The following is a 16783-nucleotide window of genomic DNA, read 5'->3' as shown; positions in this document are numbered from 1 at the left end:
CTGAGTAAGTTTGGCAGAATCTGACAAGACCAAAGCATACCTCACTAGTGCTCAGTTCAGGGTGCAATGATTAATGTGTGCTACCATTTATCTTAGTTTTTGTGGCTTTACTTCAGTTTCCCCCCTGCATCACCATGACAACCACGAGTCTTGAGGACGATACACGCAGAAACTAGGTAAATCAGGCAGTAGGACTCCAGTGTGTTTACTGTACAGCCTGCTGGACATCACGCACCAGTCCAGAAAGTGGAGTCCACTCCAAATGTTAGCTGCTAGACCCAATCAAGCCAGCTGGTGACCAATTTGCTGACTCACTATGTGAAGATGACCATTTCATTTCATGATTATTGTCACCAAACTTAGCTCTTAGTAGGAGTGAGAACCAGTCTTTCATTTAATTGTGGCGGCTATCTACATGTATATTTAGCGCTAGCGCTTCACCTGCTTTGGTATCATTAACACACTGTAATGTGACTATCTGCAAATGTAGGCACGTTTACCACGGTTTACATCCCTATTTGTAGTAATAAAATGAGCAATAACAAAAACTAGGGGTGTAACAGTACGTGTATTTGTATTGAACTGTTTCGGTACGGGGGTTTCGGTTCGGTACGAGGGTGAATCGAACGAGTCTGAGCAGTGAGCACCCAGCATTGTCCCGCCCACACAACCATCTGATTGGTTACATACAAAGCCAATCAGCGGTGCGTATTCAGAGCGCACCGGCGTCGAGATGAGCAGATATGTGTTTAGCAGGTGAGCAGCTGACATCGTACACTCCCCAAATTATAAAAAACACTTCCCAGTCACAACTACTACAAACATCACTATGAGCCCGTTGACCTTCTAGAAACTTAAACTGCAGCTCAGCTCTCTCATAGTTCTGGGTTGAGGTGAAGGCTAATTAGCTTTTAGCGTTACGTTAGCTCATTTTGCTGTGTGCGTGTGTGTGTGTGTGTGCATAATTACAGTCAACTACAGGCTTCCCAAATGCTGTAATAAATTAAGCATGATGAGTTAACTTGAAACTGTTTAATGTTGCACTTTTTATATGTCGAAGAAAGGTTTTGTCATTTTATTTAATCAAAGCAACAACTTGAGGCAGTTTAATGTGGATTAACGTGGGCAGAATTATTATAGTGTTCCCAATGTTAAAAGGATAAAGCCGTTGTTTACAAATTTGGTAAATAAATAACCCAAAAATGTATATTTTGTTGTTTTCTTACTGTACCGAAAATTAACCGAAACGTGACCTCTAAACCGAGGTACGTACCGAACCGAAATTTTTGTGTACCGTCACACCCATATTAAAAACACAGCAAAATTATATAATGTAACAAGAAGAGATATGTTGATACTACTAATGACATTTGTCTTTAAACAAATGTAAAACATTCAGGGTTTTTGATCGTGGCGGTGCGCATCAGCAACTTTTGAGCCGCCACACCATAAAATTGTGTGTTTTTTCTTACATGAAAACAAATTAAAGTAATATAATGTATTGTACTATCCAGGAGAAGACACAATGTCTGACCCTCTTTTTAGCTTTTATTGCCAATCTTATGTTAACAATTCCAACAAGCATTTCCTCCACGCTTCACTCTTACCAAAGAATATAAAAAATGGGAGCCATTACCTCCCTGCTTGACACTGGAAATGGGGGTTAAATAACCAAAAATATTTCCTGGGAACGGCCCGGCCCGGCCCGGCTGCTGCCCACTGCTCCCGGGTGAATGAGGGGATGGGTCAAATCCAGAGGACAAATTTCGCCACACCTAGTGTGTGTGTGTGTGTGTGTGTGACAATCATTGCTACTTTAACTTTACCTCAACTTCAACTTGGACACACAACGCTTCCTCATTCTTAGCTGAAACCATTGGGTAAAAGACCATGGGAGAAATGAACATCACAACACACTTAACATACTGTACACTAATAGAGTGGAAAAACAAGTTGACCTTTTATGCTTAATTGTGTTTCATTGTATCCATCAAACCATATCCAATTGTATTTACTATCAACAAAATATGTGAAAATACCATCTCAGTCATACTGGAAAAATGCTGGTAATTTGGAAAGAGATGTGATGTTTATCATTCACAATTATGTAAGACAAAAACACACGCTTGGCTTTTTTATACATTCGAAATCGTAAATAAATAGCTAACAATTGAGTCAACAAATCGAGGGTCCTCTGTTGCGCTCGTTATATTCTCTAGAAGCTGCTAACAATACTCCATTTACATGCCGTGACCTGAAAATGAACCAAATATGGCGTCATTGTTATTATAAGCGCTAACGCAGACGGACTATTTTAGTGGCGCATTGATAGTATTCCAGCAAGAGTGGAAACATAACAACAATATGTGTTTGTTTTATTATGTTTAGTTTGTATGTTTAACACCCAACAATGTTGTTGATGCAATAGTTTTTCAATAAAGCTGCATCCGTTTAGCACTCGGCTTCTTAGAAGTTATTACACAACCTCTTGGGAGAAATCGGCAGAAAAAAATTCCCAATTGAAACAATTGAAAATAGAGCAATACGATATGTAAGAAAAACATAAATGTTAACACTATAATTAATAAACACATATTAGTTTAAAATGTATGTATATATTTTTTGTCTTTTTAAAGAAAATATATGCATCATAGCAAATAATATGAGGAGGCCTTATCGACCACCCCAAGTATCTTGGCAATGTAGTGGACCGCACCCCCGGTCACGCTGTTCTGTGTGAAACACTAACACGTTTTACTTTCGCGTTGACTTACATTACTGTAAAGCTCGGGCTGCAGCCATGGATTATTTTAGCACTCTAATACCGGTCCACAATCAAATAGGATAGAACACACCTCAACGTGTATTTTAAGGCATATAATTGAAATAGAGATTTGTGTACTTGCCATAACCTTCATTACCCTCTTTGATCATCTTTTATAACTTAGATTTAGATCGTGCTTTTCTAAACACTCAAAGCGCTCACAGAGAAGTGGGACTCATCATTCATTCACACCCGGTGGTGGTAAGCTACATCAGTAGCCACAGCTGCCCTGGGGTAGACTGACGGAAGCGTGGCTGCCAGTTTGCGCAGACGGCCCCTCCGACCACCACCTGTCATTCATTCATCATTCATTCACCAGTGTGAGCGGCACCGGGGGAAAAGGGTGAAGTGTCCTGGCCAAGGACACAACGGCAGCGATTTTTGAATGTCAATAGGTGGGAAGCGAACCTGCAACCCTCAGGTTTCTGGCCGGCCGCTCTACCCACTACGCCATGCTGCATTTTTTTTTCATTATTATTATTTTTTGATCATCTTTTACCTTGTATTATATTTATTTTAATTTTTTCCTTCTTGTTTAAGTTATTTACCGTTAGCATTTATTTACCTTCCATCTACCTAATTTGACCATCTTTTATCTTGTTTTATCTTCTTGTACCTTTTATGTTCTATGTACCTTATTTCATATTCTATTTAAATAAATGATAAATGGGTTGTACTTGTATAGCGCTTTTCTACCTTCAAGGTACTCAAAGCGCTTTGACACTACTTCCACATTTACCCATTCACACACACATTCACACACTGATGGAGGGAGCTGCCATGCAAGGCGCCAACCAGCACCCATCAGGAGCAAGGGTGAAGTGTCTTGCTCAGGACACAACGGACGTGACGAGGTTGGTTCTGGGTTTATCTTCTGTTACCTTTTACTTACCTTCTAGATACAATTTATGTACCTTATATTTTCCTTTTATCTACTTCTTTTTAAAGTATTTTACCCTCTATTTACCTTGTTGTACCTTTTATCTACTTTACATTTACCTTCCTTACTTTTTATTTACTACTTTACCTTTTATTTACCTTATTTTATCCATCCATCCATTTTCTACTGCTTATTCCCTTTGGGGTCGCGGGGGGCGCTGGTGCATATCTCAGCTACAATCGGGTGGAAGGCGGGGTACACCCTGGACAAATCGCCATCTCATCACAGGGCCAACTCAGATAGACAGACAACATTCACACACTAGGGCCAATTTAGTGTTGCCAATCAACCTATCCCCAGGTGCATGTCTTTGGAGGTGGGAGGAAGCCGGAGTACCCGGAGAGAACCCACGCATTCACGGGGAGGACATGCAAACTCCACACAGAAAGATCCCGAGCCCGGGATTGAAACCTGACTACTCCGGGACTTTGTATTGTGAGGCAGACGCACTAACCCCTCTGCCACAGTGAAGCCTTACCTCATTTTATCTTCTATCTTATATTTTTCTTTTATCTAATACCATGTAGCATATTTTACCTACTATTCACCTTGTTGTACCTTATATCTACTTTACATTCTCTTGTATTTACAACTTTATCTCCTATTTACATTTGTTCATCTTATTCTACCTTTAATATACTAATATTACCTTTTATTTACCTTCCATTCAGCTTGTTTTACCTTTTTTATGCTGTCCGGATTTCTATACATTTTAATTAGTTGCACACATTAAGAGATTACTCGAAACAGAATCAAAGTAATAGATTAATTGTTGCAGACCTACTCAACGCAGAGTAAAACAACCACAACGTTTAAGCACACATTTATATGATCGCTGACTCGGGTGAATAAGACATGTTTTCTGCTGGAAAAAACAGCCTATTTTTGGACGAGGAACAATCATTTGGAACTTTGCGCTGCATTCCTTTGCTGTACGTCTTGTAAAGTCATATGAGAGTTGAATGCTGATGGCACTTCTGTAACCGGGCTTACATAACAGAATTAATCCAAGAGGAAGTTCAGCCGCAGCAACAGAGCATTTCATAACTATGCTTTCTGCAGACAAGCCATTCTCGAAAATGAAGGATGAGGGGGGGAATGTTTACGCTTACCTTGAGGACTTCTCCACGTTTAAAGCTTAGTTCATCATCAGCAGTGGCTTTGAAATCGTATTTGGCAATGGCCTCCATGGTTTGCGTGCAAGTGGACTTTTTGGCTGGTGTTGTGATCGGGGGACTGAATAAAAAATAAAAACACAGCTTATCCCGGCTTCTGAGGCCAGATGCGTTTCTCCCGAGTCTCTCCTCCCGTCTGTGACCCGTTGCCGTAGGGCTTTGACCTTACATAAAGGCCGCAGCGAGGTTCCTGTCAGAAGGGGGAGAGAAAGAAGAAGCTGACTAAGATGTGCGGCACAGGTGTGTGAGAAATGTAGACACAGTCGCTGAGGTAGGGAATTCCTTTTAGCGACATGCCCACTTCCTTGAAATCAAAGTACCGTCAATTCCACTACTTTTTAATTACGCTTTGAACTGTGCGGCTTTAACGGTGCGGCTAAATTATGGATTTTCTTTTACTGACAGTCATAATGCAATAGCTTAAAAACAAACAATAACACACTCATAAAGTGTGTTATTGTTTGGGCTATGGCGCCATTTTTTTAGACAAGTTCGCTAACTGCAGGTGCTGCAGTGTCCTTCCATTTAGTCCTTTCAACCGGAAGTAGAAGTGTGTTCAGTCTACTAGCCGTCCATAGCGTTCCTTCTCATACGGATTCTCCATTCATCACTCCAGTTACACAAAACGGTACTATATTATGTTTGAAAAGCACAACTTCGACATGTTTTTTGTACATGCATGGCGGCACGTCTTCACATGGTGACATTGCTGGTTTTAGGAGCAGAGGAGCATGTTGGGCAGCGCACACACACAGAGTACTTACAAGCAGACACAGTGTGTAGACAAAAAAGGGAGAATGGATGCATTTTGGCGTAAAAAGTCAAGATAAAGGTGAAGTTATAACACTGAAACACCCTCAGGAAGAGCTGCTTTAAAGGGGAACATTAGTATGTAAGCGTCAATATATACCTTGATGGTGCAGAAAAAAGACCATCTATTTTTTTAACCGATTTCCGAACTCTAAATGGGTGAATTTTGGCGAATTAAACGCCTTTCTGTTTATCGCGCTGGAAGCGATGACATCAGAATGTGACGTCGCCGAGGTAACACAGCCGCCATTTTCATTTTCAACACGTTACAATCACCGGGTCTCAGCTCTGTTATTTTACGTTTTTTGACTATTTTTTGGAACCTTGGAGACATCATGCCTCGACGGTGTGTTGTCGGAGGGTGTAACAACACTAACAGGGAGGGATTCAAGTTGCACCACTGGCCCGAAGATGCCAAAGTGTCTGCCGCCAGACCCCCATTGAATGTGCCAGAGTGTTTCCACATTTTACCGGCGATGCTAAGACAGACATGGCACAGAGATGTATGGATAACCTGCAGATGCATTTGCAACGATAGTCAACGAAATCACAAAGGTGAGTTTTGTTGATGTTGACTGCCAGCTAATCGATGCTAACATGCTACGCTAATCGATGCTAACATGCTATTTACCGGCGGTGCTAAAGCAGACATGGCACAAAGATGTATGGATAACCTGTAGATGCATTTGCAACTATATTACGTTTCCTCCCACCCACATTTAATGCGAAAAAAACACTTACCGATCGACGGATTTAAGTTGCTCCAGTGTCAAAAGATGCGAAAGTCCTGATCGTTTGGTCCGCACATTTTACCGGCGATGCTAACGCAGCTATTCGGCCATGCTATGGCTATCAATAGCGTCAATAGCTATTCGCTCAATAGCTTCAGTTTCTTCTTCAATATTTTCATACTCCAACCATCTGTTTAAATACATGCGTAATCTCTTGAATCGCTTAAGTCGCTGAAATCCGAGTTTGAATCCGAGCTAAAGTCACCATATCTTGCTGTGGTATTCCCATTGTTTGTTTACATTGGCAGCACTGTATGACGTCACAGGGAAATGGCCAGTGTCTTTGCAGAGAGCGAAAATAAGGCACTTTAAAGCTTTATTTAGGGATATTCCGAGAACGGTAAAATTTTGAAAAAAAATTCAAAAAATACAACAAGCCACTGGGAACTGATTTTTATTGTTTTTAACCCTTTTGAAATTGTGATAATGTTCCCCTTTAAGACACTGCCAGCTAGTGGCTAACACCTGCAGTCTAAATTACGACAAATAAAGCATGTTTCTTACAAAAATCATTATCACTCCAGGATGAGGAATAGCTAAACATGCTTCACTACACACCATAGGAGGATACAATAGCTCACTGGCGTCACAATGTAAACAAATGCCATGGGTCGATCGACACCTGACATCCGCTGTAATGATACCAAGTACAGGCGGGTATCTAGTTGATACTACTATGATTACATCAATATTTTTTTTTACCATCACAAAACCTTTTTTCTAGAATTCATATTATGCTTATGAACTCAGTAAATGCATCCCTGGACACATGAGGACTTAAATTATGACCAATGTATGATCTTGTAACAACTTAGTATCAGATCGATACCTAAATTTGTGGTATCATTCATAACTAATGTAAAGTATCAAAGAAGCGAAGAATAAGTGATTATTACATTTTAACAGAAGTGTAAATAGAACATGTTATAACAGAAAATAAGCAGATATTAATAGTAAATGAAAAAGTACAATAATAAAGATTTTTTACAGTTTGTCCCTTATAATGTAGACAAGATAATAGGTGACACAAAATGTTACTGCATACGCCAGCAGACTAATTAGGAGTCCTTGTTTGTTTACTTATGACTAAAAGACAAGTTGTCTTGTATGTTGACTATTTTATTTAAGGACTAAATTACAATAATAAACATATTTTTCATGTACCCTAAGATTTTTAGTTCAAATAAAAACAATTACATATTTTTGTGGTCCCCTTTTTTATTGAAAAGTATTGAAATACATTTTCAAAATATTGGTATAGAGACAAACCTAGTCTGTATGTGTATAATGTCTTAGAAAAAATGACTCTCGTTATCAGGATATAAAATCAATGATATTGTGACATATTATGAATTTGAATTTCCTCCAGGGATCAATAAAGTACTTTCTATTTTATAAATTTGTGCAGATCACACAGCAGTAGATCCAACAATCACACACAAAAACACTCTGGAGGGACTGATAAGAAGTGTGTACTTTTGTGCTTCTGCAAAAATTGCTTTGTCATCACAGAAAAACAATGCGGTCCTGACATTGGTGGTCAAAAGCTAAACTCCTTTTGCAGTGAATGACTGAAAAAAAGTTAACTATTTCTGTCTTTATAGGGAATGTTTGCATGAACATTCCGAGTCCTGCCAATGGCCACAAGCAGTCTGCCTGCAAAACCACCTGTGCAGCATGGAGATGAAGTGATACATTAGCTTATCCTGCAGCTGCTGAAGGGATAAAACTGCATTATCTCCTTTAGTTGTCGTCAAATTAATCCAACACAACCCGATGTCGTCGTAAAAGAATAAAAAAATGGACTTTATTCTCATTATATCAGTATATAACGAGATTTAAGGCCTACTGAAACCCACTATTACCGACTACGCAGTCTGATAGTTTACATATCAATGATGAAATATTAACATTGCAACACATGCCAATACGGCCTTTTTAGTTTACTAAATTACAATTTTAAATTTCCCGCAAAGTGTCCTGTTCAAAACGTCGCCGTATGACGTCACTGGTTGTAGCGGACATTTTTTTCCAGCCTGATCCAAGCTACAAGTAGTCTGCTTTAAACGCATAATTACACAGTATTCTGGACATCTGTGTACCTGAATCTTTTGCAATTTGTTCAACTAATAATGGAGAAGTCAAAGTAGAAAGATGGAGGTGGGAAGCGGTGTATTGCGGCTGCCTTTAGCCACACAAACACAGCTGGTGTTTCCTTGTTTAAAATTCCCAAAGGTGAAGCTTTACTATGGAACAGAGTGGTCAAGCGAACATGGATCCCGACCACGTCAGCTGGCACGTTTCGGTGGTGAAAAAATTCTGCTAATAAGTCGGCTCTTACCGTAGACATGAACAGAGCTTGCGTCCTCCTGCAGCTGCGGACTATTACCTCCTCCCACCGGAGACACTGGCGGTCACCACACCCCTCCGACTTTCAGGTACCATATAATCTCACTAAAACACTCGTAACAAAATAAGCGGATAAGGGATTTTCCAGAATTATCCTAGTAAATATGTCTAATAACATCTGAATCGATCTCACTGCCCTTGCCTCTTCACTCTCCTCATCCACGAATATTTCATCCTCACTCAAATTAATGGGGAAATTGTCGCTTTCTCGGTCTGAATCGCTCTAGCTGCTGGTAGCTATGATTGTAAACAATGTGAGAATGTGAGGAGCTCTACAACCAGTGATGTCATGCGCACATTGTGTGCTACTTCCGGTACAGGCAAGGCTTTTTATTAGCGACCAAAAGTTGCGAACTTTATCGTTGATGTTCTCTACTAAATCCTTTCAGCAAAAATATGGCAATATCGCGAAATGATCAAATATGACACACAGAAAGGACCTGCTATCCCCGTTTGAATAAGAAAATCTCATTTCAGTAGGCCTTTCAAGACTCACACTTATGTAGCTTTTGATTGATTGATACTTTTATTAGTAGATTGCACAGTTCAGTACATATTCCGTACAATTGACCACTAAATGGTAACACCCCAATTAGTTTTTCAACTTGTTTAGGTCGTTATTCAATTCATGGTACAAATATATACTATCAGCATAATACAGTCATCACACAGGTTAATCATCATAGTATATACATTGAATTATTTACATTATTTACAATCCGGGGGGTGGGATGAGGAGCTTTGGTTGATATCAGTACTTCAGTCATCAACAATTGAATCATCAGAGAAATGGACATTGAAACAGTGTAGGTCTTAGTAGGATATGTACAGCCAGCAGAGAACATAGTGAGTTCAGATAGCATAAGAACAAGTATATACATTAGAAGTACATTTGATTATATACATTAGGTTATTTATAATCCGGGGACATGAGATGTGAATGGAGGAGGGTACTAGTAAAGGGTTAAAGTTGCCTGGAGGTGTTGTTTTAGAGCGCTTTTGAAGGAATATAAAGATGCACTTACTTTTATGCCTGTTGGGAGTGCATTCCACATTGACGTGGCATAGATAGAGTATGAGTTAAGACCTTTGTTAGATCGGAATCTGGGTTTAACGTGGTTTGTGGAGCTCCCCTGGTGTTGTGGTTATGGCGGTCATTTACGTTAAGGAAGTAGTTTGACATGTACTTCGGTATCAAGGAGGTGTAGCGGATTTTATAGACTAGGCTCAGTGCAAGTTGTTTGACTCTGTCCTCCACCCTGAGCCATTCCACTTTGGAGAAGTAGGTTGGAGTGAGGTGTGATCTGGGGTAGAGGTCTAAAAGTAACCGGACTAGCTTGTTCTGGGATGTTTGGAGTCTAGATTTGAGGGTTTTGGAGGTGCTGGTGTACCAGGAGGTGCAAGCGTAATGGAAAAAGGGTTGAATGAGAGTTCCCGCTAGAATCTTCAAGGAAAGATTAGCCTCTAGAATGGAACCTAGGTAGGTGATCTCATCTTTCCTGGTGATAACAATGTCCCCCACTTTTATAGAGAAGTCACTGACTTTCTTAAAGGCCTACTGAAATGAGATTTTCTAATTTAAACGGGGATAGCAGGTCCATTCTGTGTTGTACTTGATAATTTTGTGATATTGCCATATTTTTGCTGAAAGGATTTAGTAGAGAACATCGACGATAAAGTTCGCAACTGTCGGTGTTAAGAGAAAAGCTCTGCCTCTACCGGAAGTCGCAGACGATGACGTCACATGTTTGATGGCTCCTCACATATTCACATTGTTTTTAATGGGAGCCTCCAACAAAAAGTGCTATTTGGACCGAGAAAACGACAATTTCCCCATTAATTTGAGCGAGGATGAAAGATTTGTGTTTGAGGATATTGACAGCGACGGACAAAAAAAATAAAAGTAAAAAAATAAAAACACGATTGCATTGGGATGGATTTCGATGTTTTTAGACACATTTACTGGATAATTATGGGAAATCTCTTATCTTTCTGTTGTGTTGCTAGTGTTTTAGTGAGTTTAATATTACCTGATAGTTGGAAGGGTTTCTTGACGCGCAGTGTCTCAGGGGAGTCCACGGCCGCTATGGACGGCACAAGCTCAGCTTCTCTCTGGTAAGAACTGACTTTTTAACCACAATTTTCTCACCGAAAACTGCTGGTTGACATTTGGTCTGGATCCATGTTGGCTTGACCATGCTCTGATCCATAGTGAAGTTTCAGCTCCAGGAATTTTAAACAAGGAATCACTGTGTGTTTGTGTGGCTAAAGGCTAAATCTTCCCAACTCCATCTTTCTACTGTGACTTCTCCAATATTAATTGAACAAATTACAAAAGATTCAGCAACACAGATGTCCAAAATACTGTGTAATTATTCCGTTAAAGCAGACGACTTTTAGCTGTGTGTGTGTGTGTGTGCAGCGCTCATTTTCCTAACAGCCTGTGACGTCTTGCGTACACGTCATCATTACACGTTTTCAAGACGAAAATTTTAAGTTGTAATTTAGTAAAGTAAAAAGCCGTATTGGCACGTGTTGCAATGTTAATATTTCATCATTAATATATAAACTATCAGACTGTGTGGTGGGTAGTAGTGGCTTTCAGTAGGCCTTTAAGGTTGATATGGGACACAAATAGGATGGATTCCGTTTTACCTAAGAGTATGGTAGTGGAAACAAAATATGTGATAAAAATAAATTACGCAAGAAGTAATAAAGATGAAAAGAAATAGGAACTGAAATAAACAGACTACTATCCAATAAAAATAATAAGCAATCCTTCACATGCAATCTTGTAGGGTAGGGGCAAAGAAAAAGAAGTGTATCCTGTTGCTTTTTTTTTTTTTTTTACAGAGAACGTCAGGCTGCAACAGAGGATGGAGCAAGAAAACAATTCGATCCGCAACTGTTTTGGAATGAAACTATCGTCGGACAGGCGATCGATTAAATCGCTGTTATCGCTGTCAAACAATGTAACACAATGCAATAACAAGGCAGGCACAAACAGATGCAATCCACGGGAAATTCTAATTTTCTTCAGTTTTCACTCATAGATAACATAAATAGTATATTTATTGTCACAAAATCGAGCTTTTTAAAAAAAATGTTTTAACATATTTGCTCCAGTGGGAGCTGCGCCCTGTCTCCAGCCAGGCTAGGGCTAGCACGCTGGCTAACGGTCGCTAACAATAACTGCGATGGAAAGTGCTTATCAAACTCACTTATAGGAATATGGCACGAAAGGCTAGCGAGGCGTCAACAACACACAAAAATGACAAAAGCGGGGGGTTTTAAACGGATAAAAGACGTCCATTATTGAACGGAGCTTCGCCGTTGGCAAACATGACAAGGAGGAGAAAACACCTTTTTTTTTTTTCATAGCGCAAGATGTTGTTGCTAAGCTAAGCTAGTCCGGGCTGAAGTTGGCTAGCCTGCGTCGTGAGAAGCTAAAGTAGGCTAAGCTAGGCTAAGCTAGGCTAGTCCGGGCGGAACTTGGCTAGCCTGCGTCGTGAGAAGCTAGGCTAGGCTAGGCTAGCCCGGGCTGAAGTGGACTAGCCTGCGTCGTGAGAAGCTAGGCTAGGCTAGGCTAGGCTAGGCTAGCCCGGGATGAAGTGGACTAGCCTGCGTCGTGAGAGGAAACAGCGGGGCGAACTTTCAGCTTCCTCCCACCCCACTAAACAACAACAAAAAAAAAACGTAACGCTGAAGTTCAAACTCACCACTCGATGTTATCCGCGCCGACGTTACCACCGTAACAAATAAATCAATCCGCGGGGAGTTAGTTCTCCGCTTTGGGGCGGCAGAAGAGACAAGAAGCCGATGTAGTCCGCTGTCTTCCAGCCCGTCCTCGGAGCCCGACTGCGGCCGTTAGCATCAGTGTTAGCATTAGCTTAGCGACACTTTATTTCCGCTTCCTTTCACGAGCTGGGATTGGTCAAATCTGAACTGAAGCTCCGCCCACTCCGGCTGTTTTGCCTAACAGCCTCACCCCCCCCCCTACACCCCTTCCGTAACTGTCAACACCCGATGGCTCCCTTATCGCCTTCCTATTTCTTATTTCTATTTGAATTTATTAAACATACGGGTACTCCGGCTTCCTCCCACCTCCAAAGACATGCACCTGGGGATAGGTTGATTGGCAACACTAAATTGGCCCTAGTGTGTGAATGTGAGTGTGAATGTTGTCTGTCTATCTGTGTTGGCCCTGCGATGAGGTGGCGACTTGTCCAGGGTGTACCCTGCCTTCCGCCCGATTGTAGCTGAGATAGGCGCCAGCGCCCCCCGCGACCCCTAAAGGGAATAAGCGGTAGAAAATGGATGGATGGATGGATAAACATACGTCAACTATTTTACTTTATTCAGTCACACTTCATATGTGAAGTGTTTTTTTGTCTCTTTTTAAAGGCCCACTGAAATGAGATTTTCTTATTTAAACAGGGATAGCAAGTCCGTTCTATGTGTCATACTTCAGTGGTCCCCAACCACCGGGCCGTGGCCCGATTGGTACCGGGCCGCAGAATAATTTTTAATAAATTTGTATTAAAAAAAATAAATAAATAAAAAAAATATTATCCATCCATCCATTTTCTACCGCTTATTCCCTTTTGGGGTCGCGGGGGGCGCTGGCGCCTATCTCAGCTACAATCGGGCGGAAGGCGGGGTACACCCTGGACAAGTCGCCACCTCATCGCAGGGCCAACACAGATAGACAGACAACATTCACACTCACATTCACACACTAGGGCCAATTTAGTGTTGCCAATCAACCTATCCCCAGGTGCATGTCTTTGGAGGTGGGAGGAAGCCGGAGCACCCGGAGGGAACCCACGCATTCACGGGGAGAACATGCAAACTCCACACAGAAAGATCCCGAGCCTGGATTTGAACCCAGGACTGCAGGACCTTCGTATTGTGAGGCAGACGCACTAACCCCTCTGCCACCGTGAAGCCCAAAAACTATATTTTTTAATTAAATCAACATAAAAAAACACAATATACACTTACAATTAGTGCACCAACCACAAAAACCTCCCCTTTTCATGACAAAAACGTCCCTTTTTCATGACAAAGAAAAAAAAAAAAAAAAGGACACCCCCCCTCCCCCACCCGGGCCGCGGGACAAATTATTAAGCGTTGACCGGTCCGCGAATACAAAAAGGTTGGGGACCACTGTCCTACTTGATCATTTCGTGATATTGCCATATTTTTGGGCTGAAAGAATTTAGTAGAGAACATCCACGATAAAGTTCGCAACTTTCGCTGCTAAGAGAAAAGCTCTGCCTCTACCGGAAGTCACAGACGATGACGTCACATGTTTGATGGCTCCTCACATATTCCCATTGTTTTTAATGGGAGCCTCCAACAAAAAGTGCTATTTGGACCTGAGAAAACAACAATTTCCCCATTAATTTGAGCGAGGATGAAAGATCCGTGTTTAAAGATATTGATCGCGACAGACTAGAAAAAAAAGAAAAGAAAAAAAAAGTTAAATAAAAAAAAAACGCGATTGCATTGGGACGGATTCCGATGTTTTTAGACACATTTACTGGGATAATTCTGGGAAATCCCTTATCTTTCTATTGTGTTGCTAGTGTTTTAGTGAGTTAAATAGTACCTGATAGTCGGAGGTGTGTCTCCACAGGTGTCTTGATGCCAGTGTCTCAGGGGAGTCGACGGCACAAGCTCAGCTTTTCTCCGGTAAGAAGCGACTTTTTAACCACAATTTTCTCACCGAAAACTGCTGGTTGACATTCCCGTAGGATCCATGTTCTGTTAACCGCGCTCTGATCCATAGGAAAGTTTCACCTCCAGGAATTTTAAACAAGGAATCACCTGCTATCCCCGTTTAAATAAGAACATCTCATTTCAGTAGGCCTTTAATGAAAGTATGTCTGATTCTGATATCCTTAATTCCGAGGTCTCAATGTTGACAAGGTGGATCGTAAACCTCTTGTTAAGATGTTTAAAGGCCTAGTGAAATGAGATTTTCTTATTTAAACGGGGATAGCAGGTCCATTCTATGTGTCATACTTGATCATTTCGCTATATTGCCATATTTTTGCTGAAAGGATTTAGTAGAGAACATTAACGATAAAGTTTGCAACTTTTGGTCGCTAATAAATAAAAAAGCCTTGCCTTTACTGGAAGTAGCAGACGATGTGCACATGACGTCACTGGTTGTAGAGCTCCTCACATTGTTTATAATATGAGCCTCCAGCAGCAAGAGCTATTCAGACCCATTAATTTGAGCGAGGAGGAAATATTCGTGGATGAGGAAATTTAGAGTGAAGGACCAGAAAAAAAAAGAATAAAAAAAAAGGCGATTGCATTGGGAGAGATTCAGATGTTTTTAGACACATTTACTAGGATATTTCTGGGAAATCCCTTATCTTTCTATTGTGTTTCTAGTTTTTTAGTGAGTTAAATAGTACCTGATAGTCAGAGGGGTGGTTTCACGGGTGTGTTGACGCCATTCTCTAAAGGGAAGTCATGAAACTGCAGCAGGACAGAAGCTCCGCTGATCTCCGATAAGAGGCGACTTATTTCCACAATTTTCTCACAGAAAACTGCCGGTCGACATGTAGTCGGGATCCATGTTCGCTTGATCACTCTGATCCAGAGTAAAGCTTCATCTTTGGGAATTTTAAACAAGGAATCACTGTGTGTTTGTGTGGCTAAAGGCTAAAGCTTCCCAACTCCATCTTTCTACTGCGACTTCTCCAATATTAATTGAACAAATTGCAAAAGATTCAGCAACACAGATGTCCAAAATACTGTGTAATTATGTCGTTAAAGCAGACGACTTTTAGCTGTGTGTGTGTGCAGCGCTCATACTTCCTAAAAACCCGTGACGTCTTGCGTACACGTCATCATTACACGACGTTTTCAACAAGAAACTCCCGGGAAATTTAAAATTGCAATTTAGAAAACTAAAAAGGGCGTATTGGCATGTGTTGCAATGTTAATATTTCAAAGTCCTACTGAAAGCCACTACTACCCACCACACAGTCTGATCATTTATATATCAATGATGAAATATTAATGTTGTAAGCATTTCACCAATCTCGCGCACTTTGCAAATTATACGTCATTTCCATTGTGCGCAAGCAATTTGCATATCGCAAGATGAGATTTAAGACGAGATTTTGTGGATGGTTTAGTCAGTAACCTTACACCAGGGGTCACCAACGCGGGCACCAGGTCGCCCGTAAGGACCAGATGAGTCGCCCGCTGGCCTGTTCTAAAAATAGCTCAAATAGCAGCACTTACCAGTGAGCTGCCTCTATTTTTTAAATTTTATTTATTTACTAGCAAGCTGGTCTCGCTTTGCTTGACATTTTTAATTCTAAGACAGACAAAACTCATATAAATTTGGAAAATCCCAGAAAATTATTTTCAAGACTTGGTCTTCACTTGTTTAAATAAATTCATTTATTGTTTTACTTAGCTTCTTATAACTTTCAGAAAGACAATTTTAGAGAAAAAAATACAACCTTTTTAAACACATATACCTTTTCATTTTTTAATTTCCCTCTTCTTTCCTGACAATTTAAATCAATGTTCAAGTATTTTTTTTTTTTTTTTTAATGGTAAAGGATAATGAATACGTTTAATTGAATTCTTAATTTTAGCTTCTGTTTTTTCGACGAATAATATTTGTGAAATATTTCTTCAAACTTGTTATGATTAAAATTCAAAAATATTATTCTGGCAAATCTACAAAATCTGTAGAATCACATTTTTTTTTTTTAATTGAATTATATTTATATAGCGCTTTTCTCAAGTGACTCAAAGCGCTTTACATAGTGACACCCAATATCTAAGTTACATTTAA

At 40.4% G+C, this 16783-nt stretch overlaps 1 protein-coding gene and 1 long non-coding RNA gene across 3 annotated transcripts in view; both read right to left on the bottom strand.

Annotated features, from left to right (window-relative positions):
- Positions 1-12849, bottom strand: part of grb2b (growth factor receptor-bound protein 2b) — a 131107-nt gene extending 118258 nt beyond the window's left edge. Inside the window, exons 1-2 of one of the 2 annotated variants that reach the window (XM_061884276.1) lie at positions 12669-12849; positions 4877-5129 (exon numbers count right to left, since the gene is read on the bottom strand). In XM_061884276.1, coding sequence (XP_061740260.1) covers positions 4877-4954 — 78 coding nt within the window. In that variant the 5' untranslated portion in view covers positions 4955-5129; positions 12669-12849. The remainder of the gene's footprint in view (positions 1-4876; positions 5130-12668) is intronic. The other variant, XM_061884277.1, reaches the window with a different exon arrangement.
- LOC133541586 (uncharacterized) lies at positions 9457-12412 on the bottom strand. Its single transcript, XR_009803921.1, has 2 exons — positions 11099-12412; positions 9457-11033 (listed from the first exon to the last, which is right to left on the bottom strand). It is a non-coding gene; the product is annotated as an uncharacterized LOC133541586 (long non-coding RNA).
- Positions 12850-16783: the final 3934 nt, after the last annotated feature.

The sequence above is a fragment of the Nerophis ophidion genome, linkage group LG23 (genome assembly GCF_033978795.1).
Source record: "Nerophis ophidion isolate RoL-2023_Sa linkage group LG23, RoL_Noph_v1.0, whole genome shotgun sequence".
Lineage (NCBI taxonomy): Eukaryota > Metazoa > Chordata > Actinopteri > Syngnathiformes > Syngnathidae > Nerophis > Nerophis ophidion.
Note: the sequence above shows the minus strand (reverse complement) of the source record. Positions and strands in the feature narration are given on the sequence as shown.